We start from the raw sequence: 24,943 nt of genomic DNA on the forward strand, positions 1-24,943 counted from the left end.
ATGATTTATCACTATTTCTACAGCATTTATTTCAGCAATCTTTTACAATTTTTACCTTTGAACGAGTTGATCTGTGAAAGGAAATTTGCCATCAAGAAGAACTTGGATGTCCACCACTTGTTGTCTGAGGATATTTTCGCACTCCAATAGATAGCCAGCAATCTCGGCTTCATGTAGGAACTGAATTCCGGACTCAAGACGCTTAACATCCTGAAAAAAGCAGAGAAAATGTCGGTTAAAAAAAAACAACAACATAAAATATTCTCTGAGGACACACTTTGAAAACCCCTTCAATAATATATGCAGTTTTATTATGAGGGGAGCGGCTCGCTCCTAAAACAGCATCTCCCCATAGGTCAAGTTAATTTCATTGAATGCATTTATTCATTTACTGTAGCACAGGATACCTTTCATTTAGAACAGGTCTATAAATTCCTCTTTATATTCCTTAATTGGTTTATGAAACGCTGTTTAGGTGTCTTTCTAGTGCTTTCGATTCTGACCGTTTTAAGAAATATAACTATAAAGGAGGAGCAAACACATGACAGTCAACTTGTCTACACGTGAGCATGTTTGTGGCCCCCTTCCCGCCCCCAATGCTGTAAACTGAGAGGGAATGCACTGAATATCCTTCCTCAACCCAAGGAATTTACAGGAATTTGACTTTGGGTTTTTTTAAATGTTCTCAAGAGGTTTAACTTTTGAGTTATTTTTCTAAATAAAGGCTGACTTTTTTCCTTTTGTTGGTTTTAATTGTCTTTATCCATCCATTTTGGTCCTACAGTACTCTATACGAGTCTATTAATATATTTACTTTGTTTAGTTTGCTTCCAGGTTGCAATTTAAAAATTAAATGTTTAAAAAAATGCATGATTGACAAGTACTATTTAATTTAAAAATATCAACTCACAGATTGCAGGGAAGTTCTAGCCAAAGCCAGCTTGTCTTCACCATAAACGCAGTCTCGCTGGACTCTGTTTGCAATCTGCTGCAGCATATCAAGCCTGCAAAACAAAGCAATAGTGTTGATTTCATAAAAGCCAAGCATGCCCTCAGCCCGGAGCTAGCCACCCACCTGGATCCATAGGCGATGTTGTTATTAAGAACAAAAGGGCTGTTCATTAAAAAAGGATCCGGTCTAATGTAGCCAGCGTCACTAGATCCATAGCTGGTAAAACTACTGTTGCTAGCAGATGAGACCCTGCTCAGGTACGCCATCTTTCTTTGTCAACTACACCTGACTGGATTCAAGCTTCTAAGCATGACGGTTTCATGCGCTTGTAGACCGATCAGATAGAAGGTATTACAATTTGCTCTCATTTATAGTGTCAGAATCAGGTGAGGAGGGTGTGAGAGCAAACCCACCCTGAAATAATATTCTGTCCTCAGGGCAAAGCCAAATAGCAGGTTGAGACAGTGCCCCTTTATAACAGCAGCCAAAGGCTTGTAATGGCTGCTTTTGACAGCTTTTTAAATACACCCTTTTATCAATGCTGTTCACATGGGAGTGTTTAAAACACAAACAAGCATGGGTGGATATGTCAACTTGTCCAAACTATTGTCAATGGATGTCCAAAAATATGTTTCCATGGAAGTAACGTCCACTCAGCAAACAAACACTGACGGGAGAAAGCGATTGAAATCTAAAACCTGCTTGAGCCTGCAGTCAAAAGCGTGTGAAAACATTTTAAGTCGTGCATGCTTTGGAGCGGACGCCTCAGGTTTGAATCTCCACTAGTAAGCACCATCGGTATTCTTCAGGATGGGCATCCGGAATATAAAGGGCTCAGTATGCGGATCAAAAAAGATCTGCTGTGGCGACTCCGTAAGGAAAAAGCCGAAACAAACAAACAAACAAATGCTTTCACAAAAAATTACTAAATGACTAAATACGTTTATACTGTATGTACCGTAAAGAGACAATGTAATTATATGACAAAACATTATCTATAACCAATGACACAAATTCAAACAGGCAATTACTCAAAACATTTCATTATGCCTAAAATAATCGATTTGATTCGTTTCAGTGCTGCCTGGTAGCCGGATGGTTAGCACACAGGCCACACAGCAAGGAGACACGGGTTTGATCCCCGGATAGGGCATCTATATGTGGAGTTTGCATGTTCTCCCCGTGCGTGCGTGGGTTTTCTCCGGGTACTCCGGTTTCCTCCCACATTCCAAAAACATGCTAGGTTAATTGGCCACTCCAAATTGTCCGTAAGTATGAATGTGAGTGTGAATGGTTGTTTGTCTATATGTGCCCTGTGATTGGCTGGCCACCAGTCCAGGCTGTACTCTGGAATAAAATAATGGTAGAAATAATGTCTCTTATGTATTATAAATATTGGCCTCTAGTAGAGTAATGCGCTCTTTTCAAGTTTTTGTGGACAAATATGAAAATAAAAAATATGAAATAATATTGGAAATAAAATATGAAATAATATTAGCCCCCCTTGTCGACCCACCACCTACAGGGGCAAGCATAAGGGTGCATTCTGTGTTGGGTGGCGGTAAAGGGCGGGTGCCTGGGCGACCTGGTCTTCGGCGGCCAAATCTGGTTCTTGGGACATGGAATGTCACTTCTCTGGTGGGGAAAGAACCTGAACTTGTGCGAGAGGTTGAGATATTCCAACTAGACATAGTCGGACTCCCCTCGACCCACAGTTTGGGTTCCGGAACCAAACTCCTCAAGAGGGGCTGGACCTTGTTCTACTCTGGAGTTGCTGTAGGGGAGAGGCGGCGAGCTGGTGTGGGCTTATTAATAGCCCCCCGGCTTGGTGCCTCTGTGTTGGAGTCAGCCCCAGTGAACGAGAGGGTCATTTCCTTACGCCTTCGGGCTGGGGAAAGGGTCCTGACTGTCATTTGTGCGTACGCGCCAAACGGCAGTTCAGAGTACTCGGCCTTCTTGGAGTCCATCAGGGCGGTGCTGGAGAGCACCCCAGCTGGTGACTCCGTCGTTCTACTGGGAAACTTCAATGCCCATGTGGGCAATGACAGTGTGACCTGGAGGGGCGTGATTGGGAGGAACGGCCTCCCTGATCTGAACCCGTGTGATGTTATTGGACTTCTGTGCGAACCACAGTTTGTCCATAACTAACACCATGTTCGAACATAGGGATGTCCATAAGTGCACTTGGCAACAGGACACCCTAGGCAGCAGGTCTATGATGGACTTTGTAGTCGTATCATCAGACCTGCGTCCGCGTGTTCTGGACACACGGGTGAAGAGAGGGGCTGAGCTGTCAACTGCTCACCACCTGGTGATGAGTTGGATTAGATGGCGGGGGAGGATGCTGGACCGACCTGATAGACCCAAACGAGTAGTGAGGATGTGCTGGGAACGTCTGGCAGAGTCTCCAGTTCGTCAAGTCTTCAACTCTCACCTCCGGCAGAGCTTCACCTGCATCCCGGGGGAGGACCGGGATATTGAGTCCGAATGGGCCATATTCCGTGCCTCCATTGCTGAGGCAGCTGACCGGAGCTGCGGCCACAAGGCGATCGGTGCTTGTCCCGAACCCGATGGTGGACACCAGAGGTCAGGGCCGCCGTCAAGCTGAAGAAGGAGTCATGGATGGCTTGTGGGTACCGTCAGGCCAAACGGCACGCGGCTTCGGTGGTTGTTGAGGCAAAAACTTGGGTGTGGGAGGAATTCGGTGAGGCCATGGAGCACGACTGTCGGCGCTTTCTCGAAGAGGTTCTGGCAAACCGTCCGGCACCTCAGAAAAGGGAAGCAATGCCCGGTCCATACTGTTTACAGTAGAGACGGGGCCCTGCTGACCTCGACTGGGGATGTAGCCGGACGGTGGAAGGAATACTTTGAGGCCCTTCTCAATCCCACTGACATACCTTCCATAGAGGAAGCAGAGTCTGAGGACACATACGTGGACAGTGCCATCACCGTGGCTGAGGTATCTGGGGTGGTCAAAACGCTCCTCTGTGGCAAAGCTCCGGGGGTGGACGAGTTCCGCCAAGAAAAGGCTCTGGATGTTGAGGGACTGTCTTGGCTGGCACGTCTCTTCAAAATTGGGTGGAAGTCGGGAACAGTACCTTTGGATTGGCAGACCGGGGTGGTGGTCCCCCTTTTCAAGAAGGGTGACCGAAGGGTGTGTTCCAACTACAGGGGGATCACACTCCTCAGCCTCCCTGGGAAAGTCTATTCCAGGGTGCTGGAGAGAAGGGTACGACCGTTGGTGGAACCTTTGTTACAAGTGGTCCGATGCGGTTTTCGTCCTGGTCGTGGAACACTGGACCAACTCCACACCCTCACGAGGGTGATTGAGGGTGCATGTGCTTTGTGGATCTGGAAAAGGCATTCTACCGTGTCCCTCGCAGTGTCCTCTGGGGGGTGCTCCGGGAGTACGGGATTGGTGGTGCGCTACTACGTGCTATCCGGTCCTTGTACAAACGGGGCAGGAGTCTGGTTCGCATTGCCAGTAGTAAGTCGAGCCTGTTTCCGGTAAACGTTGGCCTCCGCCAAGGCTGCCCTTTGTCACCGATTCTGTTCACAATTTTCATGGACAGAATTTCTAGGCGCAGCCAAGGTGTTGAGGGAGTCCGGTTCGGGGGCCTTAGAATCTCATCTCTGCTATTTGCGGATGATGTGGTTCTTATGGCTTCTTCGGGCTGCGACCTTCAGCGTTTACTGGGACGGTTTGCATTGAGTGTGAAGCGTCTGGGATGAGACTCAGTACCTCCAAATCAGAGGCCATGGTTCTCAGTCGGAAAAGGGTGGAGTGCTCCCTCCGGGTTGGGAATGAGGTCCTGCCCCAGGTGGAGGAGTTTAAGTATCTCGGGGTCTTGTTCACAAGCGAGAGAAGGTGGGAGCGTGAAGTCGACAGACGGATCGGTGCAGCCTCGGCAGTAATGCGGTCGCTGTACCGGACCGTCGGGGCGAAAAGAGAGCTGAGCCGGAGGGCAAAGCTCTCAATTTACCGGTCGATCTATGTTCCCACCCTCACCTATGGTCATGAGCTTTGGGTCATGACCGAAAGAATGAGATCGCGGATACAGGCGGCTGAAATGAGTTTCCTCCGTAGGGTAGCTGGACTCACCCTAAGAGATAGGGTGAGGAGCTCAGTCATCCGGGAGGGGCTCAGAGTAGAGCCGCTTCTCCTTCACATCGAGAGGAGTCAGTTGAGGTGGCTCGAGCATCTAGTCCGGATGCCTCCCGGACGCCTCCCTGGTGAGGTGTTCCGGGCATGCCCAGCCGGGAAAAGGCCCCGAGGCAGACCTAGGACACGCTTGAGGGATTATGTCTCACAGCTGGCCTGGGAACGCGTTGGTGCCCTCCCGGTGGAGCTGGAGGAGGTGGCCGGGGACCGGGAAGTCTGGGCTTCCCGACTGAGACTGCTGCCCCCGCGACCCGGACCCGGATAAGCGGAGGAAAATGGATGGATGGATGGATGGAAATAATATTAGCTACACAGTATACAATAATCCATTGTGTATCATGGTTAATTGATTCTAGACTCTAGATAAGTAAAGTTGCACCAAGTAGGAGTACTTATTTATAAATTGAATATTTTTAGACGTGAAATAACACCAGTTTAGTCACCTTTATACTTGTATTACCCAATATAGTAGATGTGATAAGAGTAAATAATCCATCTTATACATAAATAAGTAGCTGAGTGAAGGGTGGACAGGAAGTGACTTTGGGGTTCCAGAGTTGAGTTTCAGCTTGGCCGTAAAAATAGCCCTTGTTTTTCTTAAGTGATTTTAATTAGCGATTATCGTGCCTGTTGCTTGTGTGTCTCAACAAACATTACAGTAATAACACTGACACTTAGTGACCAGCATAGATATTGTATGTGAATGCATCATCCCAATGTCTTATTTGACTTCATTTACTGATTTTTATGCTTGAATAATAAAAAATGTGCTGAAATATGGATATTTTCGACTAATAATAATGGTATTCAACCATGAAACAGCACGATTTCCACCCATGCCACATATCCTCACTATGGTTCCAGGGGTACTGGAGCCTGTCCAAGATGACTCCAAGATGACACCCTGGACTGGTACAACATGATTTATTCATTTTTAAAAATCAGTGATAATGTTTAGCTGCAAATTCAAAGCGCAAAGTTGCAAGGGATTATTGTGTTAGCAAATCCATCTTCCCAACAAAAACAGCTCTCAAAAACAATGTAATTATGCAAATAATAAAGATAGGAAAATAGTACATTTATGAAAACCAGAACGTTTTCATCAGTTTCTATGAAAAAAAAAACAAGGCGACAGGACAGGAAGTGAAAAGGAAGTATATTGCACAGCAGCAGCAGTACCAATGCAATATCAGTAAGGAGCAAACTGATTGGAATGCATCCCACAGATTAGCTCATACAGCAAGCTAACACGCATGAGTTTCACGTGGCGCAACCAACAACAAAACAATACATCAGAAAGTTGCCTACAGCCGCAGCTGTTAATGCCCATATTTATTGGCCTGGAGCTCATTACAGACCCTGGCGGTTGTTTTTATTTGCAGATCACACACCCAGTAGCTATAAAAAACTTAATTGAATTGTGGGTTTATGTTCAATGTTATGTTCAAAGCCATAACATTTCATACATCTGGGATCCAGTGATTTGTATCAACATATGTTTGCACACAATCTTAAGAGTATATAAATTACAAAATGACATGCTATTTTTTTTACAGCAGGTAAGACAACGGAAACTCAGGCGTAAGGTCATACTGCTTACCAGGATTTATTATACTGACTCATGCAGCATACTTTTTGTTGGTGTTGTGCAAAACTCTTCAAAGCAAACATGGATTCTTTACATAATGTGCCCTCTAGCAGTCATGCACTTTGGAACATAATTAGACATTTGATTTGTGGGTGTCTCAGACTGAAGATACTAAAAAGATTATTCAATAATTATTTCACCTGACAAGCGTATTCAAACAGTCACATACCTTTCCACTTCAGGCCTCAGGCTCTTCTCTCTTTCCAGCATGGCAACAATTAATTTGCCCCACTCCTTCTCCACGTCGTTGGGATGGTGACCCGGCGGTAACTGAATTCGTCCAAACTCAATCCACACCTGCCAAACACGCACAACAGCAATGAGATTGATGTACTTTTACAAATGTGTGACTTTTTTGGGATTTGTGTACCTCGAGCATTTTATAGAGATCTTTGATTTTTGTTTTCTCGTTTTCTTTCAGTGGGATCTCGTGTTCTTTGAACTTCAGGTATTGTGTGTAAAGTGCCTGTGAATGAAAGCAGCAATGACGTATACAATATTGCAGTTTTTTTTATACATCGTAGTATGATACCTTAAGTTCAGCAGGGTTGTTGGGGAATGATCTATCGGACATTACAGCTACATTGTGTTTGATCCACTGGCTGAGGTATTTGATCATGTTCTGGTACTCCACCCATTTGATATCAATGTCCTGTGTGGAGAAAATCGCCGCTTTAGAGAACCACATCCAGGACAAGTTGGACACATCAGGGGATGACGTGATCAACTTACATTGGGGCTGATTCCCTCTCCACCGTCAGGTACTTTGGGGAAGGCATCATACAGCGTTGAGACATACGTGATGACGGACTTTTCATCAGGAGACTGAACATCTACATCTGGTAGAAGAGGCGAAAACACAGAATTCAGTGACAATGTGTGGAGTCATTCTAGCTGTTATGTTAAATTAACTAAATTATTGAACAGTATTCATATTACTCCACAAAATGCATCAAGTTTGCGTCAAATAGTACAAAAATGATGTTTCACTTTTCATATGTTGGGGAAAACATTATTCACTTTTCATTAGAGGTCCTCCGATCGATCGGCCACAGATCGGTATTGGCCGATATCAGTGAAAAAGGACGGCGATCCCCTCCACCAATCAGCTCCGCCCGACTGCAGCATCCACAACTAGCATGTCTGCCGTGTGTGGGACTTCCAGTCTTTGTGAGAGTGTTATAAAATGTTTGCATCCTGCAATACGTGCCTCAAAAAAGTCTCACCGGGATGGCGCTTTAAGTCGTATTAGATTGGAGCGGCATTTGGGGCCGTACACTTGGCAGGGTGTGGTAAGTTGCGACCATCCGTCAGGCAGCGGCTACAAAAGTCCCAGTTCCAACCCGCTGTACTTGCAAGTGTGGGCAAAATTTGGAGTAGAGTACCATCTCAGTACGGATTTACAAGTACAATATGTAGTACTTTAAGTGCAGGAGGAACTTGTGTGTGAGGCATAGAAGAGGGAGCTTCAGAGAGCAGCGGATGCGGCTAGAGCAGGGGTGGGCAAACTTTTTGACTCGCGGGCCGCATTGATTTGACAAAATTTACGGGGGGGGGCAGACTATATATTTTACACGTAACAGTCCACCTGGTATTATTGTATCTGTAAAATTGTCATGAAATCTGCTATTATTATTTATTATTTTATATTTATATTTAAATATTTTAAAAATAATAAAATATTATAATAATTACAATAAAATAAAAATAATAATTATTATATTTTTATTATGTAAAATATGCAAATATAACAATAATATTATATATAATTAATATAATAGTTCTAATAATAATTATAATAATCTAATAATAATAATTATTATTATTATTATTATTATGTGCTTGTGTCCCTTTTTTCAGGAGCACTTTGTAAACAACAGACCATGTCAAAAAGCGAAATTGATAAAACCATCAAAAGGTTGGCTCAGGCCATGATGCCAGGTTGTATGTTGAGTTTAAATGAAATACTTTGGAAAGATTGGGCGGGCCGTATTCAAACACTTGGCGGGCCGGATGTAGTTTGCAGATGATGTGGTTGCCCACCCCTGGGCTAGAGTGACCCAGCTGAGGTGGATAACCAGCTCTTCATTTGAGTTTTTAGTTAATAATATGAAAAGACTACAAATAAATGCATTGTGAAATAAAAAATGTGAGTTGTGGATACCAGCATTTTGTTAATGTTCAAGTAAAACAAGCATACTGGTTTTGTTTGGCTGAAAATAAGCTAAGAAAATAAATGTTCCCAAAATTACATGGCCATTTTCATTTGGTAAAAGTATATCTCACAAAAAACCCTAATATAGCCAGTAGTACATTTAAACATTTACACTGCATGTATATGATCGGTATCATGGATTATCGGGATCGGTGTCAGCAGGATACTACTTTTCATACATTTTGGTTTTAGTCTGACCTTTTGGAACAATTGAATGACAAAAAGAGAGTTTCCAATGTAGCTGATATTGTGCTAATACACAATGACACCAAATACTAAAGTGTGTTTATACCCTCAGGATCCAGCAATCTGGCCACCCCAAGTTGCTCAGCCACACCGAATGCGTTCTCTAAATTGGAGCGGTTGGTCTGTGTGGAGACTCGGCTCATGTCAACTAAGTCAGGTCTGGAAAAGACAAGAAAGAAACGGAGGCCAGCAAGAGTTAAATTGCATTCAAAAGTGAGTAAAACTGATGAAATGGCAGACCCGTGTCTACATTACAACGGTCATTGGGCTGCCAGGTGTAGTGACACAGTACCTGTATTTATGAATGATGGCATTGAAGAGCCTCCCATCCCTCCAAGAGGTGGTAAAGTTGTCGCATCTTACGCCGACGTAGCCGTCTGTTAGCTGCTTGGACCAGAGCAGCAGCCTCTCCTTGGCCGTCATGTCCTCGGATTCTCCTGTCACATGAATCTCCGAGATCTGTCATCGAAGAAAAAAAAAAGACATATCGGAATTAAAAACGCAAGCTGAAGGTTTCATGATGTCATGGAAAAAAATGGATGTGCCCACAACCTTGTAAAAAAAGCCTGCTTCGCTACACATCTTAAAATAAAGGCTGGTGCTCTGCTATCACTCAGTCAGCGACACATGTGGTAGATCAAAGTTTGATCATTTTGTTTCTCGTCAAAGAATAAGCCTACCCAGATGTTGTTGTTAACCCTTTCATGCATGACCCATGATAAACAGAGTTAAAGTGTTTTTTATGTGTTTTTAGACATAAAAATAAGAACTGGTTTTCTTCTTCTTCTTTGAGTTCTGTTGCACTCCTGAGTTTTGTTTGTGCCCCCTGAAGCCTGTTGACCCGGCATGTCCCAGTGACATAGATGCCCTGTTCCTTCAAGACAGTAATTAGTGGAATGCCACAAAAGTAGTTATCAAAAAACACCTTGTGGTTCTTGAATTGGATGTCATCACAGAGGCGCAAGATGACGTCTGCAGCCATTCCCAATTCGCTGACTGCACCCCTGTACACTTCAAAGTGGTACATGTATCCTGAAGCCCCTGATCTTGAACAAATTTTCACACACCAGGGTTTTGGTTTTTTGGGGATGTATTGCTTGATAGACAATTTGCCTTTGAAGAGCATGATCATCTCATCTATGGCTTGAAACTCCTCAGGATCCACAGCAGAGAGCAAATTTGTTTGAAAAGTACCTGTTACTCATAATGAATAATGCACAAAACATACATATTGATACAGTAAAGTCTCGTTATATTGATATCGGTTATAACGAATTACTACTTATTACGATACTATTTTCATTTCCCGGCAAATTTCTAGTCTTTTATGATATAATTAGTTCTGTTAGTACGATACCCGGTTATTATGATAATCCGGTTACTACGATGCCCTTTTCATCTCCCGCCAGCCAATTTGGTCTGCTTATATCGATACAAAAGCAGCTTAAATCAATCTTTGCTTAAGGATTTCAATACCAAAAAAGAACACGGCGAACGGCTGCTTCCAGTCAACTTTATTTTTCACACTTCCACCACCAGAGTGCAGCACACACAGCGATTCCCGCACTTCCTGGTTCACAGGTCATGCTCAACCCGCCCCACATAGCTGGCCAAACACATGCCTGCAACAGAAGAACCAACTGACATAGCATACACACCTATTCCAACGAAGACACAAGCGTACAAATACATGTATTTAATTGTGTTGTATTCAGATATCTTTTTATCTTTTTATATTGTATAGAATCTATACACACGAGAGAAACCACGAACGCAGTTGGTTCTTCTGTTGCAGGCATGTGTTTGGCCAGCTGTTGACTGGAAGCAGCCGTTCGCCGTGTTCTTTTTTGGTATTGAAATCCTTAAGCAAAGATTGATTTAAGCTGCGTGCATTATTGCCCACTTTTAATGCAGTTCAGCGCAGGATCGGATATATGGATAGTCCGGTTATATCGGTATTTTTTCTGACTCCCGAGAATATCGATATAACGAGACTTTACTGTATATACAATGCAGCTTACAATCTAATAGCATAAAATGTTGATTTATACAAAAGAAAACTACTTCAGATAAAACATTGTCAAGAGTGATATACTGTTGAGTAATTGCATGTAATTGCATGCAGTCCACTTTGGTGGACATCTGAAAAATTGCTTCCCAATCTAAAATCAATACTTGGAAATTTTCACAACTATGGTGATTATTAGGTGTTACTTGATGTAAAAATAGAAGGATTGAGCAGAAGTCACTGCAGTGACCGTCATGCGTGAAAGGGTTAAAATGTCACTGTATTTGACAGTGCAGTGTACTTATGTGTAAACATTGGACAAAGTGCACAATAATGATCTTTGAAGCTGCACACTCGGAAACAGGCATGGGACAAACACAGTTCATTGCTACAGACACACAAAATGCAGGACTGCGGGAGTCATGCAAATGAACCTTTTCACATGCACTCATGGCAAAATTCAGCCAAGTACCCGAACAGCGTAACTACCGCTGTTTGGCTAAATTACAGGAAAAGGCAGCATGCTCTGATATATCAGTTGTCATTACACGAGATGTGCATGTCAGCTAATGTATGAGGAGGGAGAGGAAGCCGCAAGGACACTTAAAACCACAGGGCACAATATAGACCAGGGGTGGGCAAACTACGGCCCGGGGGCCACATCCGGCCCGCCAAGTGTTTGGATACGGCCCGCCCAATCTTTCCAAAGTATTTCATTTAAACTCAACATACAACCTGGCATCATGGCCTGAGCCAACCTTTTGATGGTTTTAGCAATTTCGTTTTTTGACATGGTCTGTTGTTTACAAAGTGCTCCTTAGAAAAGGGACACAAGCACATAATAATAATAATAATAATAATAATAATAATAATAATAATAATAATAATAATAATAATAATAATAATAATAATAATAATAATAATAATAATAATAATAATAATAATAATAATAATAATAATAATAATAATAGTAATAATTATTATTATTATATAATATTATTATTATTATTATTATTATTATTATTATTATTATTATTATTATTATTATTATTATTAGTAGTAGTAGTAGTAGTATTATTATTAGTAGTATTATTATTATTAGAATTATTATGATTATTATAATTATTATATTAATGCTAATTATTATATTAATTCTATATAATACTATTGTTACATTTGCATATTTTACATAATAATAATAATATAATAATTATTATTGTAATAAATAATAATAGCAGATTGCATGACAATTTTACAGATACAATAATACCAGGTGGACTGTTACGTGTAAAATATATAGTCTGCCCCCCCCCCCCCCGGAAATTTTGTCATATCAATGCGGCCCGCGAGTCAAAAAGTTTGCCCACCCCTGATATAGACAAACAACCATTCACACTCACATTCATACCTATGGACAATTTGGAGTCACCAATTAACCTAGCATGTTTTTGGAATGTGGGAGGATAAGGGATATTTTCAATCATGGTCCTAAATGTTCCAAAGTATTCCATAACATGACACATAACAAACATTCAGCTGTTGTAGTTGATTAATTGAACCAACACAACAGTTGGAAACATAAGGATGCCCTCTGGATAAAATCACACAATCCAGGTAGTAGAAGTTGCCTGTTAAGATACCTCACATTTGAGGTGCATGAATGCGATGCAATTATACTGTGCAATTATTCACAAAAAGCGGCATGCAAATGGTGCCTGTGAAATTTTCAGGACTGAAGGAAGAAACAGCAGGAACGCCTGGTAGACAGGCACCACGGCTTCTTTAAAGAATTCAATGTAAGTAAGTTTCAGTTTACTACAACTTATACTCACTAAGTATACTCACTGAATACTCACAGCTTACAATAGCAATAAAAAAGACAATCTGTTTACCTCGTTTTGGCCGGAAATACATTTCACATGATCAATGTAACCAGAGAAAGTGCAGGTCCTCCGTCTGGTCCTCCCATGAAGTCGAGAGTCCCAAATAATCCTGTTAAATGTTTCCTCGCTCACGTGTCCATCATTGCCCCTCGTAGTGCTTAACATGTGCTCCACTGCCCCAAAACTAACAGCCCTCCTGAGTTCGTGCCTCAGCGGCTCCTTGACAAGCACGCCATCCTTAGCTGAGATACCTCCAGAGCCAATATGATGAAGATTATGATCCTCGTTGGACCTGCTAGCGGTAACATCCAGATAGTCACTTGAGAAGCCAGTTATGGTGTCACAAAGAGGTCCTTTAGAGGGATTTGCCGGTACGCCTGTGATGATGCTGCGTTCACTGCTGAGATGTGTCTCCACTCCTGATGGTTTATCCATAAAGTTCACCTGCTTGTCACCCACAGGAGGATTCCTGTCACACTCAAGAGCATGGAACTTAGTGGGTTTGTGCTTCTTCCTCTGAAAGTAGCGGCGACCTTTGAGCTCTCTGGATCCGGGGTTCAGTGGCGCATTTTTGGGGTCCAAGTAGCATTCCTCATGTGGAGCCCGCACACAGCCGCAAGTATTTCCCATAATTCCCCAAAGTATTTCCCAGAGCTCAAGCAAACAATCCAGCTCAGTCTTGCCTATTCCACTGACAGGTCGCCATAAAGCCACAGTTAGTGTTTCCTGAGACCCGGTCGCCGTCTCTCTCCCCCACGTGTGACACTGGAATCCATTCTGACCTTTGAAACACTTCCCTGGCTACGCTAATCCAGGACAAACATCATAAATGCACAAACACAGTCCACGTGTCCGTGGCGCTCAGCTGAACAAGGACAAAAACTTGTGCACAGACCAGTCGGTCGACTCTCGTCTACGCAGTAAGCAAATGCCGGTGCCCGTCGGGTGTCCCTATATTTGTGTTTCCAATGAGGTCATGTTAGGCTGCTGGGAAGTTTTGCCTCAGCGAGTCGGTCCGCTCTGACCCAGACAGTCGCTGGCTGTCAGACATGAGCAGCGCTGGCAAATCCAGGAGATCTTTCTCTTTGTCTTTTAACCAAGACAAATACAATGACAGAGTGAGACGTAGCTTTCACACCCAGTGTTTAAAACAAACTCTTTTATCTGAACAGAGCAGCTCAGACCAGGAAGTGATTTGCCATATGAGTCCATTACATCATAATTACACAACTGCGACAGTATCAGCCAACGCAATAACACAAATAACAACCTTCTTCTTTCTCTTTTGGCTTTTCCCTCGAGAGGTCACCACAGGAAATACATTGTTTCCACACAAATAAAATAAAACTATATTCCTTTTGCATACAATATGCATAGAGTAAATAAAATCTGGCCTAAAAATAACTACGTACTTAAAGGCAAAGTACCCTGACAGCCAACACAGTTCAAATGGTACAGTATAAAAAAAATACATATTTGAGTACAATTTACTGACCTTGAGTAATATATTGAAAAATAAAATATATATTACTTAAAATAATTATAATAATGTGTAATGTTGCCAAATTATTTTGATTTTAAAGTTATGAAGCACAGACTTAAGTACATCTTTTTTTCCAAAATAAATAAAATTAACTTAATCTTTTTAGATTTAATTTTTTGCAGCGTGCAAAAATAAACAAATATTGTTAAATGAATACTCAGTGAAAGAAAAAGCGGTTTGGAGATTTGGGCCCCACGGTACACAGACTTTAGAAAACCGCAAGTCAGGGCAAAACAAAGCAGATAGCAACAGGTGAAAAAGTGCAATGTCAGGTTTTCATCCGCTGCACAAATACACTCAAAGTGATAGTGTGAACAACTCCCAGTGTGAAGAGCACGCACTGCAGTTGTGTGTAATCAAATCTTATCTGCTATGCACGTACAGGAGTCATGGTATACGTAAGCTAGTATCAAAAGGTTTGGCGGTGAAACGGCAAAAAAAGTGCAGCAGACACTCCCAAGACTGACACTACACTGACGGATATTCAAGTTAATAAAAAGGTCACGACAGCAATGAGAAAATCAATTTACAAAAAGAAAACACCAGGATTCATTACACTAAGCCAATAAAACAGCAGCATGTAATATTGTCAATCTTCAGTGCTTTTATTAGGTACATTTTGGTCTAAAATGGGCTGAATGCTTTCTCCTGACGCGCCCTGTTACCCCTGGAAATCATGAAGGAACAGGCCCGTTGCTGCAGGATGGACTGCTGGAGGGCTTGCGTGAGACTGAGTGTATCAGGTGTTGGCTCAATCACCAGGTAACAATGCGTGTGTGGTTCTTCAAAGACACACACATGCATGCTTGCACTATATGAACATGGTAATTCAACGTCTTCGTAAGCAGGGAATTGTATGAAAAGTATTATATATAGTTTTATGTTGGAAATGCTTAAGTGCACAACAACACGCTACAAAACAAGATACCTTTGTCAGTGGCAAACGTGTGTGTATTCAAGCGTTTACAAAATTTTTTGTGTAAGTATGTAAGTTACAAGTCAACACGATCTCTTCCTATAAAACATATCAAACATGCAAACCTAACTGGTAAACTCTGAAAATACTATACTTCATACTAATGATTACTAATTCACATTCACAGCTTCAAAGTTGGTGATATTGTGATTAAATAACTCACAATTCAATTAAATATAGCAATAAAATAATTAGCAATGAAAATTAATGGATGGCGCGACAATGCTGCCCTAGTCCACCAGAGGGAGCCAAAGGAGCCCAGAGAAGGACTGACAACATTGCAGCACCCCAATGAGTCTGTTGCACGGATGCAATGCATTATAATTGCATTAATGTTACTGTAAAAATATGAACATTTACTTACCTGGTATTTGTATTTTTCTATGTGCCGTGTATGCGTCACTATAGTGACTACTGCTTCTTATCAATGGTATCTTTATTATAAAGTACATATGCCACAAAAGTACAATATTTTGCCATAATTAGAATGCAGACAACTATCAAATAACCAATATTAACAAAGAAGTTTTAAACTAGCACTATAGTGGGATAGGAATGACGGATTATATAGGGTTTAAAAGATGTTATTAAACCATGTCTGACTAACACTTGCACTCCTGGCATGTGACATATTGACTGCACTATCCAGGAGATCATTTCCAAGAATATTCAAGGAGAAACATGAGCTCATCCCTGAAAACTCCAAAGCAAACTGGAGCGGTACCAAAGGACAAAAGGGTGGATCTGCACAAGCTGTACTTTTCATCCCATTGAAAGACTAATGGTTTGTGTAAATACATCCTAAATGCAGGCACACTGTTTGACACGACATCATCTGGACCTCGTCTTATTGCGTAACACACATCATGAGATACGTTTTAAGTGTTTTTAGATGCAGATAAGGGCCACGGTTCATACTTTTCACATCTGTGCTAATGAATACAAATAAATGCCATTGGACAATGACGTTGGTAATGAGGAATCACATGACACAGAATGATGAATTCAACGTCCATAAGATGATCACACTGACCTGAAAGTGCAGTATGATGGTCCAGATCAATCCCAGTGTCAGTTTGGGGTTGCCGTCTGTGATGTCATCATTCCTGATGTTTACAAGTTTCACCTCATGAAGAAGAAGAGAGATCAGATTACAATTTTAAAGAGTGATATAACACACCATATTTGTATGCAATTTGCTATTTTACTAATCTAGGTGTGTATCATTTATGAGACCACATTTTACGGTTTTTCCACCGGGTGGCACAATTGTCTCAAGTCTATGGGAATGGAGGCACCATCATGAAAAGGTTGCTGAGGTATCAGAAAACAAAATGATAGTTGAAGACCTAGAAACATTTATACAACCATAACATAAAAATCACTTAATTCGTACAAAACAGACACTCTGACTGCAAGAGGGGGCAATAGAGAGTCCCCTTTGTGTACGTCTAGTATGTCTCCTTTGTCTGGAGCCTCGCATCACATGTGGCAACAGCTGAGGCGGCCTGTTCACATCATCATGGGGGAGGGGTGGCCAATCACGAAACCCACTGATGGGATTTGAAAACCCAATGATGGGATTTGACGGCAGCACTCCTTGAGGACTTGCTACTTCAGAAAAACACATGAAGCCTTCAGCCAAATAATAATGTATGAAAGGATATGGCAGGATTCTAAACTCATTAAGACTGAGGCGGGAATGTAGATTATTATTCTAGTATCTTTAAATTCTCTCGCAGGACTATCAAAGATAGCATAATTATCTATTTTGTCTGGTACATAGGCATGAATGACCGTTATATACTACTATTTTTTAAATATTATTGAGCCCCTAAAAATGGAGGTATACAAACACATATACATATACTGTAGCTACAGTATACAATTTACATGCATACCTACACACGTGTGTATGTTTACTCCTCCTTGGAAGGTCCCTCATTGGCCCATGTTTGCCCATTTGTGGCTAATGTCTTTCCCAACACTTTAGAAATTGCTTCGTAAACATTTCCAAACTGCTAGATCTCCATTAAGTTATGTTTTAATGCAAACAGCCGCCAACCTAAGATGTTAATTTCAATCTTATCCTCACAGTCGACTGTGGAATTGTCAAACGCACATCCCTACTGTCATCTCCTCCTTTAAACTACAGTAAAGTCTCGTTATATCGATATCGGTTAAAATGAATTACCACTTATTACGATACTATTTTCATTTCCCGGCAAATTTCTAGTCTTTTATGATATAATTAGCTCCGTTAGTACATACCCGGTTATTATGATAATCCGGTTACTACGATGCCCTTTTCATCTCCCGCCAGCCAATTTGGTCTGCTTATATCGATACAAAAGCAGCTTAAATCAATCTTTGCTTAAGGATTTCAATACCAAAAAAGAACACGGCGAACGGCTGCTTCCAGTCAACTTTATTTTTCACACTTCCACCACCAGAGTGCAGCACACACAGCGGAAAACACCCGTCCCTCGCGCCTACCCCTCCGGGTGGAAACACCTTCCCTATCGATAGTTCCGGGGTGAATTATGTTCCGGGGTGAATTATGTCCCGGTAACCGGTAATCACTACAGCGTAAGTTTATTTTTATTTACTGTAGTACAAAATGTATTGTAGTACAAAAGCATGCTAGATACGCAATCCATGAACTCAAGGAGAAAATTACATGCCATATCAAAGATCCGCCCACTTTTAATGCAGTTCGGCGCAGGATCGGATATATGGATAGTCCGGTTATATCGGTATTTTTTCCGACTCCCAAGAATATCGATACAACGAGACTTTACTGTATTCAGACAATCAGTGTTACCTGCCGTCTCTTTAAATAATCCAGGGCTATTTGTACATTTTGCAGCCTGTGGAAGCGCATCCTTCCTCTCTCCCGTGGCTGCAGAAAAGAGGAAGAAAGAAAGGTGATCACATGTTCTGTTTCTGTGGACTAACTACATAAAAAGTTTAGTAGCATGACGATCGAGGACGTGCTTCCACAATCTTCCTCACTGATCATGTAGAAAAAAAGAGATCACACTTAAAACCCTTCTTATAAACAAAATTTTCCACCAATTCCACCTCTTTTAGAACATGCTCTGAAGGTGCAAGTATTTCTATGCATTAAAAGGATGCTTTTGTCCAAGCCGCTGTCCAAACTTCTTGAACTAATTCTTGAACTGTTCGGTTATACCAAACACAGTGAGAGGGGATGAAATGGAAAATGACGCACAAAAAATGGCCTAAACAAATAACATTGATTTGTGAAGCTGTGGAGGGATGAATCAAAAAAATCATAGGACTGATGTCTCACCAGGTTTGGGAATGATTGTGTGGCTAGGCAGTGCTTTTTAGGGGAACTCTAGCATGACAGTGCATAATGGTTATCTACATCTATTGATCATGGCTAAAAGGGGGCGTTGCACGCAGACATATTGTCTGCTAATGCATCTAAACAGAACACCAATTACATGGTGGCGTTGTCTCTCCTAAGTGGCCACAGCAAACTCTCATGTTAGTTGATTATGAGGGCGTGTGGCGGGTGGGCAATCCACACGTACCCCCTTGTCATCATCCAGCACGTCTCCATGCCGCTCAACCGCGCATGCTTCTGTCCCACTCACCAACCGCAATGTCTTCAGGACATCGCGCTCCCTCGGCTTATCGCCCCAGAAAGGAGACACATGGGAGAGGGTGGAAAAGGAAGACAAGGAGACAGACACAACGGCCAAATCAAAGGGAAGTCAGACAATGGACAGAAAAACAACCAAAAACCAGAGGAGGGGAAACTAGATAGCTAGAGAATGAAAGTTAGTCATAAGGTGGAACTCATAGGGTGATGTAGGTGGGAATACATGCGATTTAAAAATACATGGAAGCACATGATGACATAATGAACGTGGAATTGACAGTAGTGTAAAAACCTCCTTGGCCGCCATAAGATTGTTTTACTAAAGCTACAGTAACTATACTTATATATAAAATCATCATTTCATAGTCTCTATTGAAGTACATAAAATCTTTGAATGTTTATGTTTGTTTTTTTTAAAAAAAGATTAAAATGAAGAAAAGTGTGATGATAACCATAGAACTGTGTAAACATGATGTACGTGACTCTTTTGCATGTTTGAAACCGGTGTTACCATTACCATTAAGTCAAAAATCAATGCTCATTGCTATAAAAAAAGGATAATTATAACAATAGGTTATAGTGCCATTATACTGAGTGAAAAGTGGCATGTTAATAGGGGAAGGAAACATTTGATAACATGCAGCACAGCCACGGTCACGTAAATTCCACATGTAAGCACTTTATACATTGACCAAAAGTGGCCAATACGGAAGTGTATCAAATTGTATGGTCAACAAACAAGATCTTTTTTCCATAGATTTTGTGACATTATTGTTTTTTGTGTTGAATTGTAGCCCTTACATCTGTTCATGTTATTGTGATTCATTCACAAAGAGCCCAGGCAATTGTGCAAAACCAGCAATTGAGTGCCAAAGCTAGTCACCAGTAATTCATAGTTCATGCTTCCATAATAAAACTTTATAGAATTAGTGCGTTAACAAAGATAATTAGGAACTTTATTAATGATTAAAATCACAATTTGGCTGTAAAATTAAAGGCCATTTGTTGGATTGTTCCGTTTACAGTACTGACATGTATTAATAATTATAGATTTTTCAAGCATCCCAATTCAGCCGACTTTGCTCAAACCAATATGAATTGACTTTGGCCGCCTATGGGAACAAAAAAAATATATAGTTTTTGGGGGGATTGACCAAAACCAGCACCATTCAAAAAGACCAAAAAAATGAATCAAACTGATGACATTATTTCTGATTCAAAGTGTCCCCAAATACTGACAAGAATTCTCCAAAAATTCACATAATATAAAAATAACAACTTACCAATGTGTCACCGGACAAGACCTCGAGCAGCGAGATCAAGTTATGTCCATCTCTCAAGTCTTCATACAGGTTATTTATATGCTTCCGTACCTAAAATAATTAAAATAAAATGTGTTATTAATTAAAAGCATGTATGTTGTTATATATATATAAATATATATAAGAACAGCACCACCAGCTAGTTACCAATAGCGGTTTAAGATAACAGATTGAACAAGAAAAAGTGCATTTTTCACAATTATGAGTTCAACTGCATAAAAATTGGAGTCAATTGGTCATCAGTGCCATCTGAGAAGAAGATTTGCAGGCAAGCTGTTGTTACAATAGGCAATCTATTCAATGATAGCTCATAATAGTACAGAAACGTCAGCAAATCGCAGTTTGTGGTATACATACTCAAAGCAGGATGAGGGCAATGCTTGTATATTTGAATGTGAGCGCCCTCTGTGCACCCCCGTAATCAAGGCTGAGAGCACCTTTAAAGGGGACCTATTATGGTTTTTCCACTTTTCTGACCTATAAATGATGCCAAAGTTTCAGATAATGAGGTTTGCGCATTTTTGAAGTGAGCCCTGAAAGAAGTTTGGGATGGCTCAAAACGTTTGGTTTCAAAAGGCGTGGTAAAACTGTTCCTTTGTGATGTCACTGAGGGGCGGACTTCCTTATATGCACGTGACCAATCGCAGCAGAGTGAGCATGCCCGTAGGCGGGCCGTGGGTGGAATAAATTAAATGAGACCGTTTTGGCAGGAAGCACAAATCAAAGGAAATAAAGGTGGAATGGGTGCACATTCTGCGCGGGTTATTGTGTGTTGTGTGTAGCTGCTCTATTGGAAACCACAACTCAATACAAGGGACCAAAAAATTAGCATAATAGGTCACCTTTACACACTCCCAGTCTCCCCCTACAGTTGGCGGGTGGCATTTATTTTTAAGCCAAATCAACAGCAGTAAAGTAAAATTGAGAAAAAGACGAGAAAAAAGGCAGAAATGTAATGAATACATTACAAAAGACATATTGAAGTTTGGGAAAGCAGTTCATACAACCCAGAAACGTCACTAAATTCAGAATGTGCGCATTTCTGTGTAGTGCATTGTGTATGCATTACAAGCCAACAACATGGCTCTTATCAACAATGTCCGACATGCACTTGACAACTTCCGCGGCCCTCTCCTTGCAGTAGACGTATCTCTACCCTCCATGTCCTAAATAGCGAGCCCCTATAATCAGCCTCCTGCTGACCTGCTTTCACACAGGGCTTTCAGCACTGTAATCCCACATAGCAGCCACAGCTGTGGAGCCAAAATAGTCCTGCACCCTTATATTATTTGGTCAAACTATTACTCAGCACTGTGGGAGTTATTCCTTCAATACTGTTAGATTCTGGTGTCATGGACATTTGACTATATTTCACTAGAGATTTTGCAGATGTGGGCCTTAGATGATGTCCTGTTTTCTTTTTTAGACCGCAAACTGGCACCAATGCCACGCAATGGACAGAATCCTGAAACTATTCTTGTCTGCAATTAAAACCATATAATTTAGGATGTTTTGAGGTTTTTTTTAAACATCACAACAGCATACTAGCCTGTTGTTCACACTGAGCATTCATGCTTTTAGCCTGTTTTGCTTGTGCCATCATTTGTGCAGAGCTGTATCACTCCAAATTCCCTGACTCTGTGGATTATTTGTCTTATTTGGAGCGACTCTGATTATTTCTATGGTGCAAGGTGGTGGCGATCACCTGCGAGAGGACTGAAGGCATGAATTAAATAACACGTCTTTATTATGCACACAAACGTACCAGCAAGTGAGTGAGCGTGCCGTGGATTTTAACCTTTAAACTATTTAGAGCAGTGGTTCCCAACAGGTTTGGTTGCGTGACCCTCAATCAACCCTCACTGACCAATGACAAGAAGCGACCCAAATGGCTGATTTTTGGAAGCCAAAATTGTCAAATATGTTATATTTCAACCTTTGGGACACAATGTGAGTTGTGTATGATACAGTATCTGCATCTGTGTGTCGGATGGACAAATTTACCCAGAAACAGGCATGCACCCCATGGTGGCGTAGCAAGAGAATAGCACAGACACACAAGGTGCATTCCCACTGATTCGAGTATACTAACGAAGGCGATCACAGTCATTCTGTGATTGCTGTGACTGTAATTGTGCTCACACAATATAAGGCCTCTCAAGGCTGGTCGACCAATATTACAGGCAGCTATAGGAGTTGCCAGGACAACAATAGAGATGCTATTGCGCTTAGTTCCTTCAAACAAGCCAAAATCATTTTCAAGGTCAATGTATTATATACGAGTAGCTGTTATTCTTCAGGACAGTTTGTGCGGAGTACAAATCATTTCAAGGTAGTTAATAAATGAGGTGAGACAAGCCAGAGCTCGTCTGTCTGCTGTAGTATTTAGTAAAATTCCACAGACGTGTGAAACTTCACAGTAAGCCATTCCAAACTAAAGACAACTACAGCAGTGAAAGACAACACATACGGCCTCGCATGACTTCTTCTGACAAGTTTTCATATAATATCTAGGTAGGATAAAACCCATCGGGGGACTGGCAAGAGTTACCAAAAGGAAGGAGAATATGATGTTGAACATGAAAAAAACGAGGCTTACCTTCATCAGATGCTGGTTTATCCATTTTGTGAAGGTCTTCTTTTGCACTCTGTCTCTTTCATCTGAGGAAACAAGACGATACATTTGGTTCATTTTTTTGGTTTCATCTTTCGATGGGATGGGAAACATTTCCAGTTACAAACTCTTGTGTTTTATTGCAAAGGTTCTCCTGGAAGAGTTGTGGACAAGATTCAGCTACATAGTGTATATATACAGTAAAGTCTCGTTATATCGATATCGGTTATATCGAAGTACTGCTTATTATGATACTATTTTCATTTCCCGGCAAATTTCTAGTCTTTTATGATATAATTAGTTCCGTTAGTACGATACCAGGTTATTATGATAATCCAGTTACTACGATGCCCTTTTCATCTCCCGCCAGCCAATTTGGTCTGCTTATATCGATACAAAAGCAGCTTAAATCAATCTTTGCTTAAGGATTTCAATACCAAAAAAGAACACGGCGAACGGCTGCTTCCAGTCAACTTTATTTTTCACACTTCCACCACCAGAGCACAGCACACACACCGATTCCCGCACTTCCTGGTTCACAGGTCATGCTCAACCCGCCCCACATAGCTGGCCAAACACATGCCTGCAACAGAAGAACCAACTGACATAGCATACACACCTATTCCAACGAAGACACAAGCGTACAAATACATGTATTTAATTGTGTTGTATTCAGATATCTTTTTATCGCTTGCAATAATCACTGTTTTTCATATGTACATGCTGGCGTTCGTGGTTTCTCTCGTGTGTATAGATTCTATACACACGAGAGAAACCACGAACGCAGTTGGTTCTTCTGTTGCAGGCATGTGTTTGGCCAGCTATGTGGGGCGGGTTGAGCATGACCTGTGAACCAGGAAGTGCGAGAATCGGTGTGTGTGCTGTGCTCTGGTGGTGGAAGTGTGAAAAATAAAGTTGACTGGAAGCAGCCGTTCGCCGTGTTCTTTTTTGGTATTGAAATCCTTAAGCAAAGATTGATTTAAGCTGCTCGACATTGTTCTATACTATAGAACAATGTCGAGTGCATTATTGCCCACTTTTAATGCAGTTCGGCGCAGGATCGGATATATCGACAGTCCGGTTATATCGATATTTTTTCCGACTCCCGACAATATCGATATAACAAGACTTTACTGTATATATATTATTAATGGCAGTTTCTGCATGTTAAATATTATGAGTTGTCAGCATCCATCTTCATCTGCCTCTGAATGCTTCAAAATGTTTGCGAGCATTTACAGCGTGCAAACTTTGGATATGCTGATGCAGGCTGGAGCTGACATCACTTTGGGTTTTCTTCTCAATTGCTTCAAGATGTGTTTTATCAATAATCCATCCATCCATTTTGATTACCGTTTATCCTCACTAGTGTCGCGGGCATGCTGGAGCCTATCCCAGCTGTCTTCGGGCGGGGTACACCCTGGACTGGTGGCCAGCCAATCACAGGGCACATATAGACAAACAACCATTCACACTCACATTCATACCTATGGACAATTTAGAGTTTTTGGAATGTGGAAGGACAAAATGTTCCCAGAGAAAACCTATGCACGCATTTAAACTCCACTCAGAGATGCCTGAGCAGGGAATCAAACCCGGGTCTCCTAGCTGTGTGGCCTATGCACTAACCACAATCAACTGATCATTGTGCCCCTCCCATTTGCAGACTATCATGTGGTTGACTGTCCAGGTTTGTCTCCCTCGAGCATGACCCTGCAGAGGATAATCCATTCAGCAAAA

At 41.5% G+C, this 24,943-nt stretch overlaps 1 protein-coding gene across 22 annotated transcripts in view; it reads right to left on the minus strand.

Moving 5' to 3' along the window:
• The window catches only part of dst (dystonin), a 127,991-nt gene that overhangs the window by 78,288 nt on the left and 24,760 nt on the right, over positions 1–24,943 (minus strand). For 17 of the 22 annotated variants that reach the window (XM_078799364.1, XM_058058422.2, XM_058058432.2 and 14 more), the window contains 13 exons: positions 23,189–23,250; positions 20,551–20,640; positions 19,197–19,295; positions 18,458–18,535; positions 16,667–16,759; positions 9,516–9,682; positions 9,270–9,382; positions 7,495–7,601; positions 7,295–7,414; positions 7,133–7,228; positions 6,932–7,059; positions 911–1,004; positions 56–210 (listed from right to left, as the gene is read on the minus strand). In XM_078799364.1, coding sequence (XP_078655490.1) covers positions 56–210; positions 911–1,004; positions 6,932–7,059; positions 7,133–7,228; positions 7,295–7,414; positions 7,495–7,601; positions 9,270–9,382; positions 9,516–9,682; positions 16,667–16,759; positions 18,458–18,535; positions 19,197–19,295; positions 20,551–20,640; positions 23,189–23,250 — 1,402 coding nt within the window. Of the gene's footprint in view, positions 1–55; positions 211–910; positions 1,005–6,931; positions 7,060–7,132; positions 7,229–7,294; positions 7,415–7,494; positions 7,602–9,269; positions 9,383–9,515; positions 9,683–13,123; positions 13,837–16,666; positions 16,760–18,457; positions 18,536–19,196; positions 19,296–20,550; positions 20,641–23,188; positions 23,251–24,943 lie in introns of those variants that run through there. The other 5 variants (XM_058058440.2, XM_058058439.2, XM_058058423.2 and 2 more) reach the window with 2 other exon arrangements.

Source organism: Doryrhamphus excisus, linkage group LG20, assembly GCF_037039965.1.
Source record: "Doryrhamphus excisus strain RoL-2023G ecotype Guam linkage group LG20, RoL_Dexc_Guam_v1.1, whole genome shotgun sequence".
NCBI lineage: Eukaryota > Metazoa > Chordata > Actinopteri > Syngnathiformes > Syngnathidae > Doryrhamphus > Doryrhamphus excisus.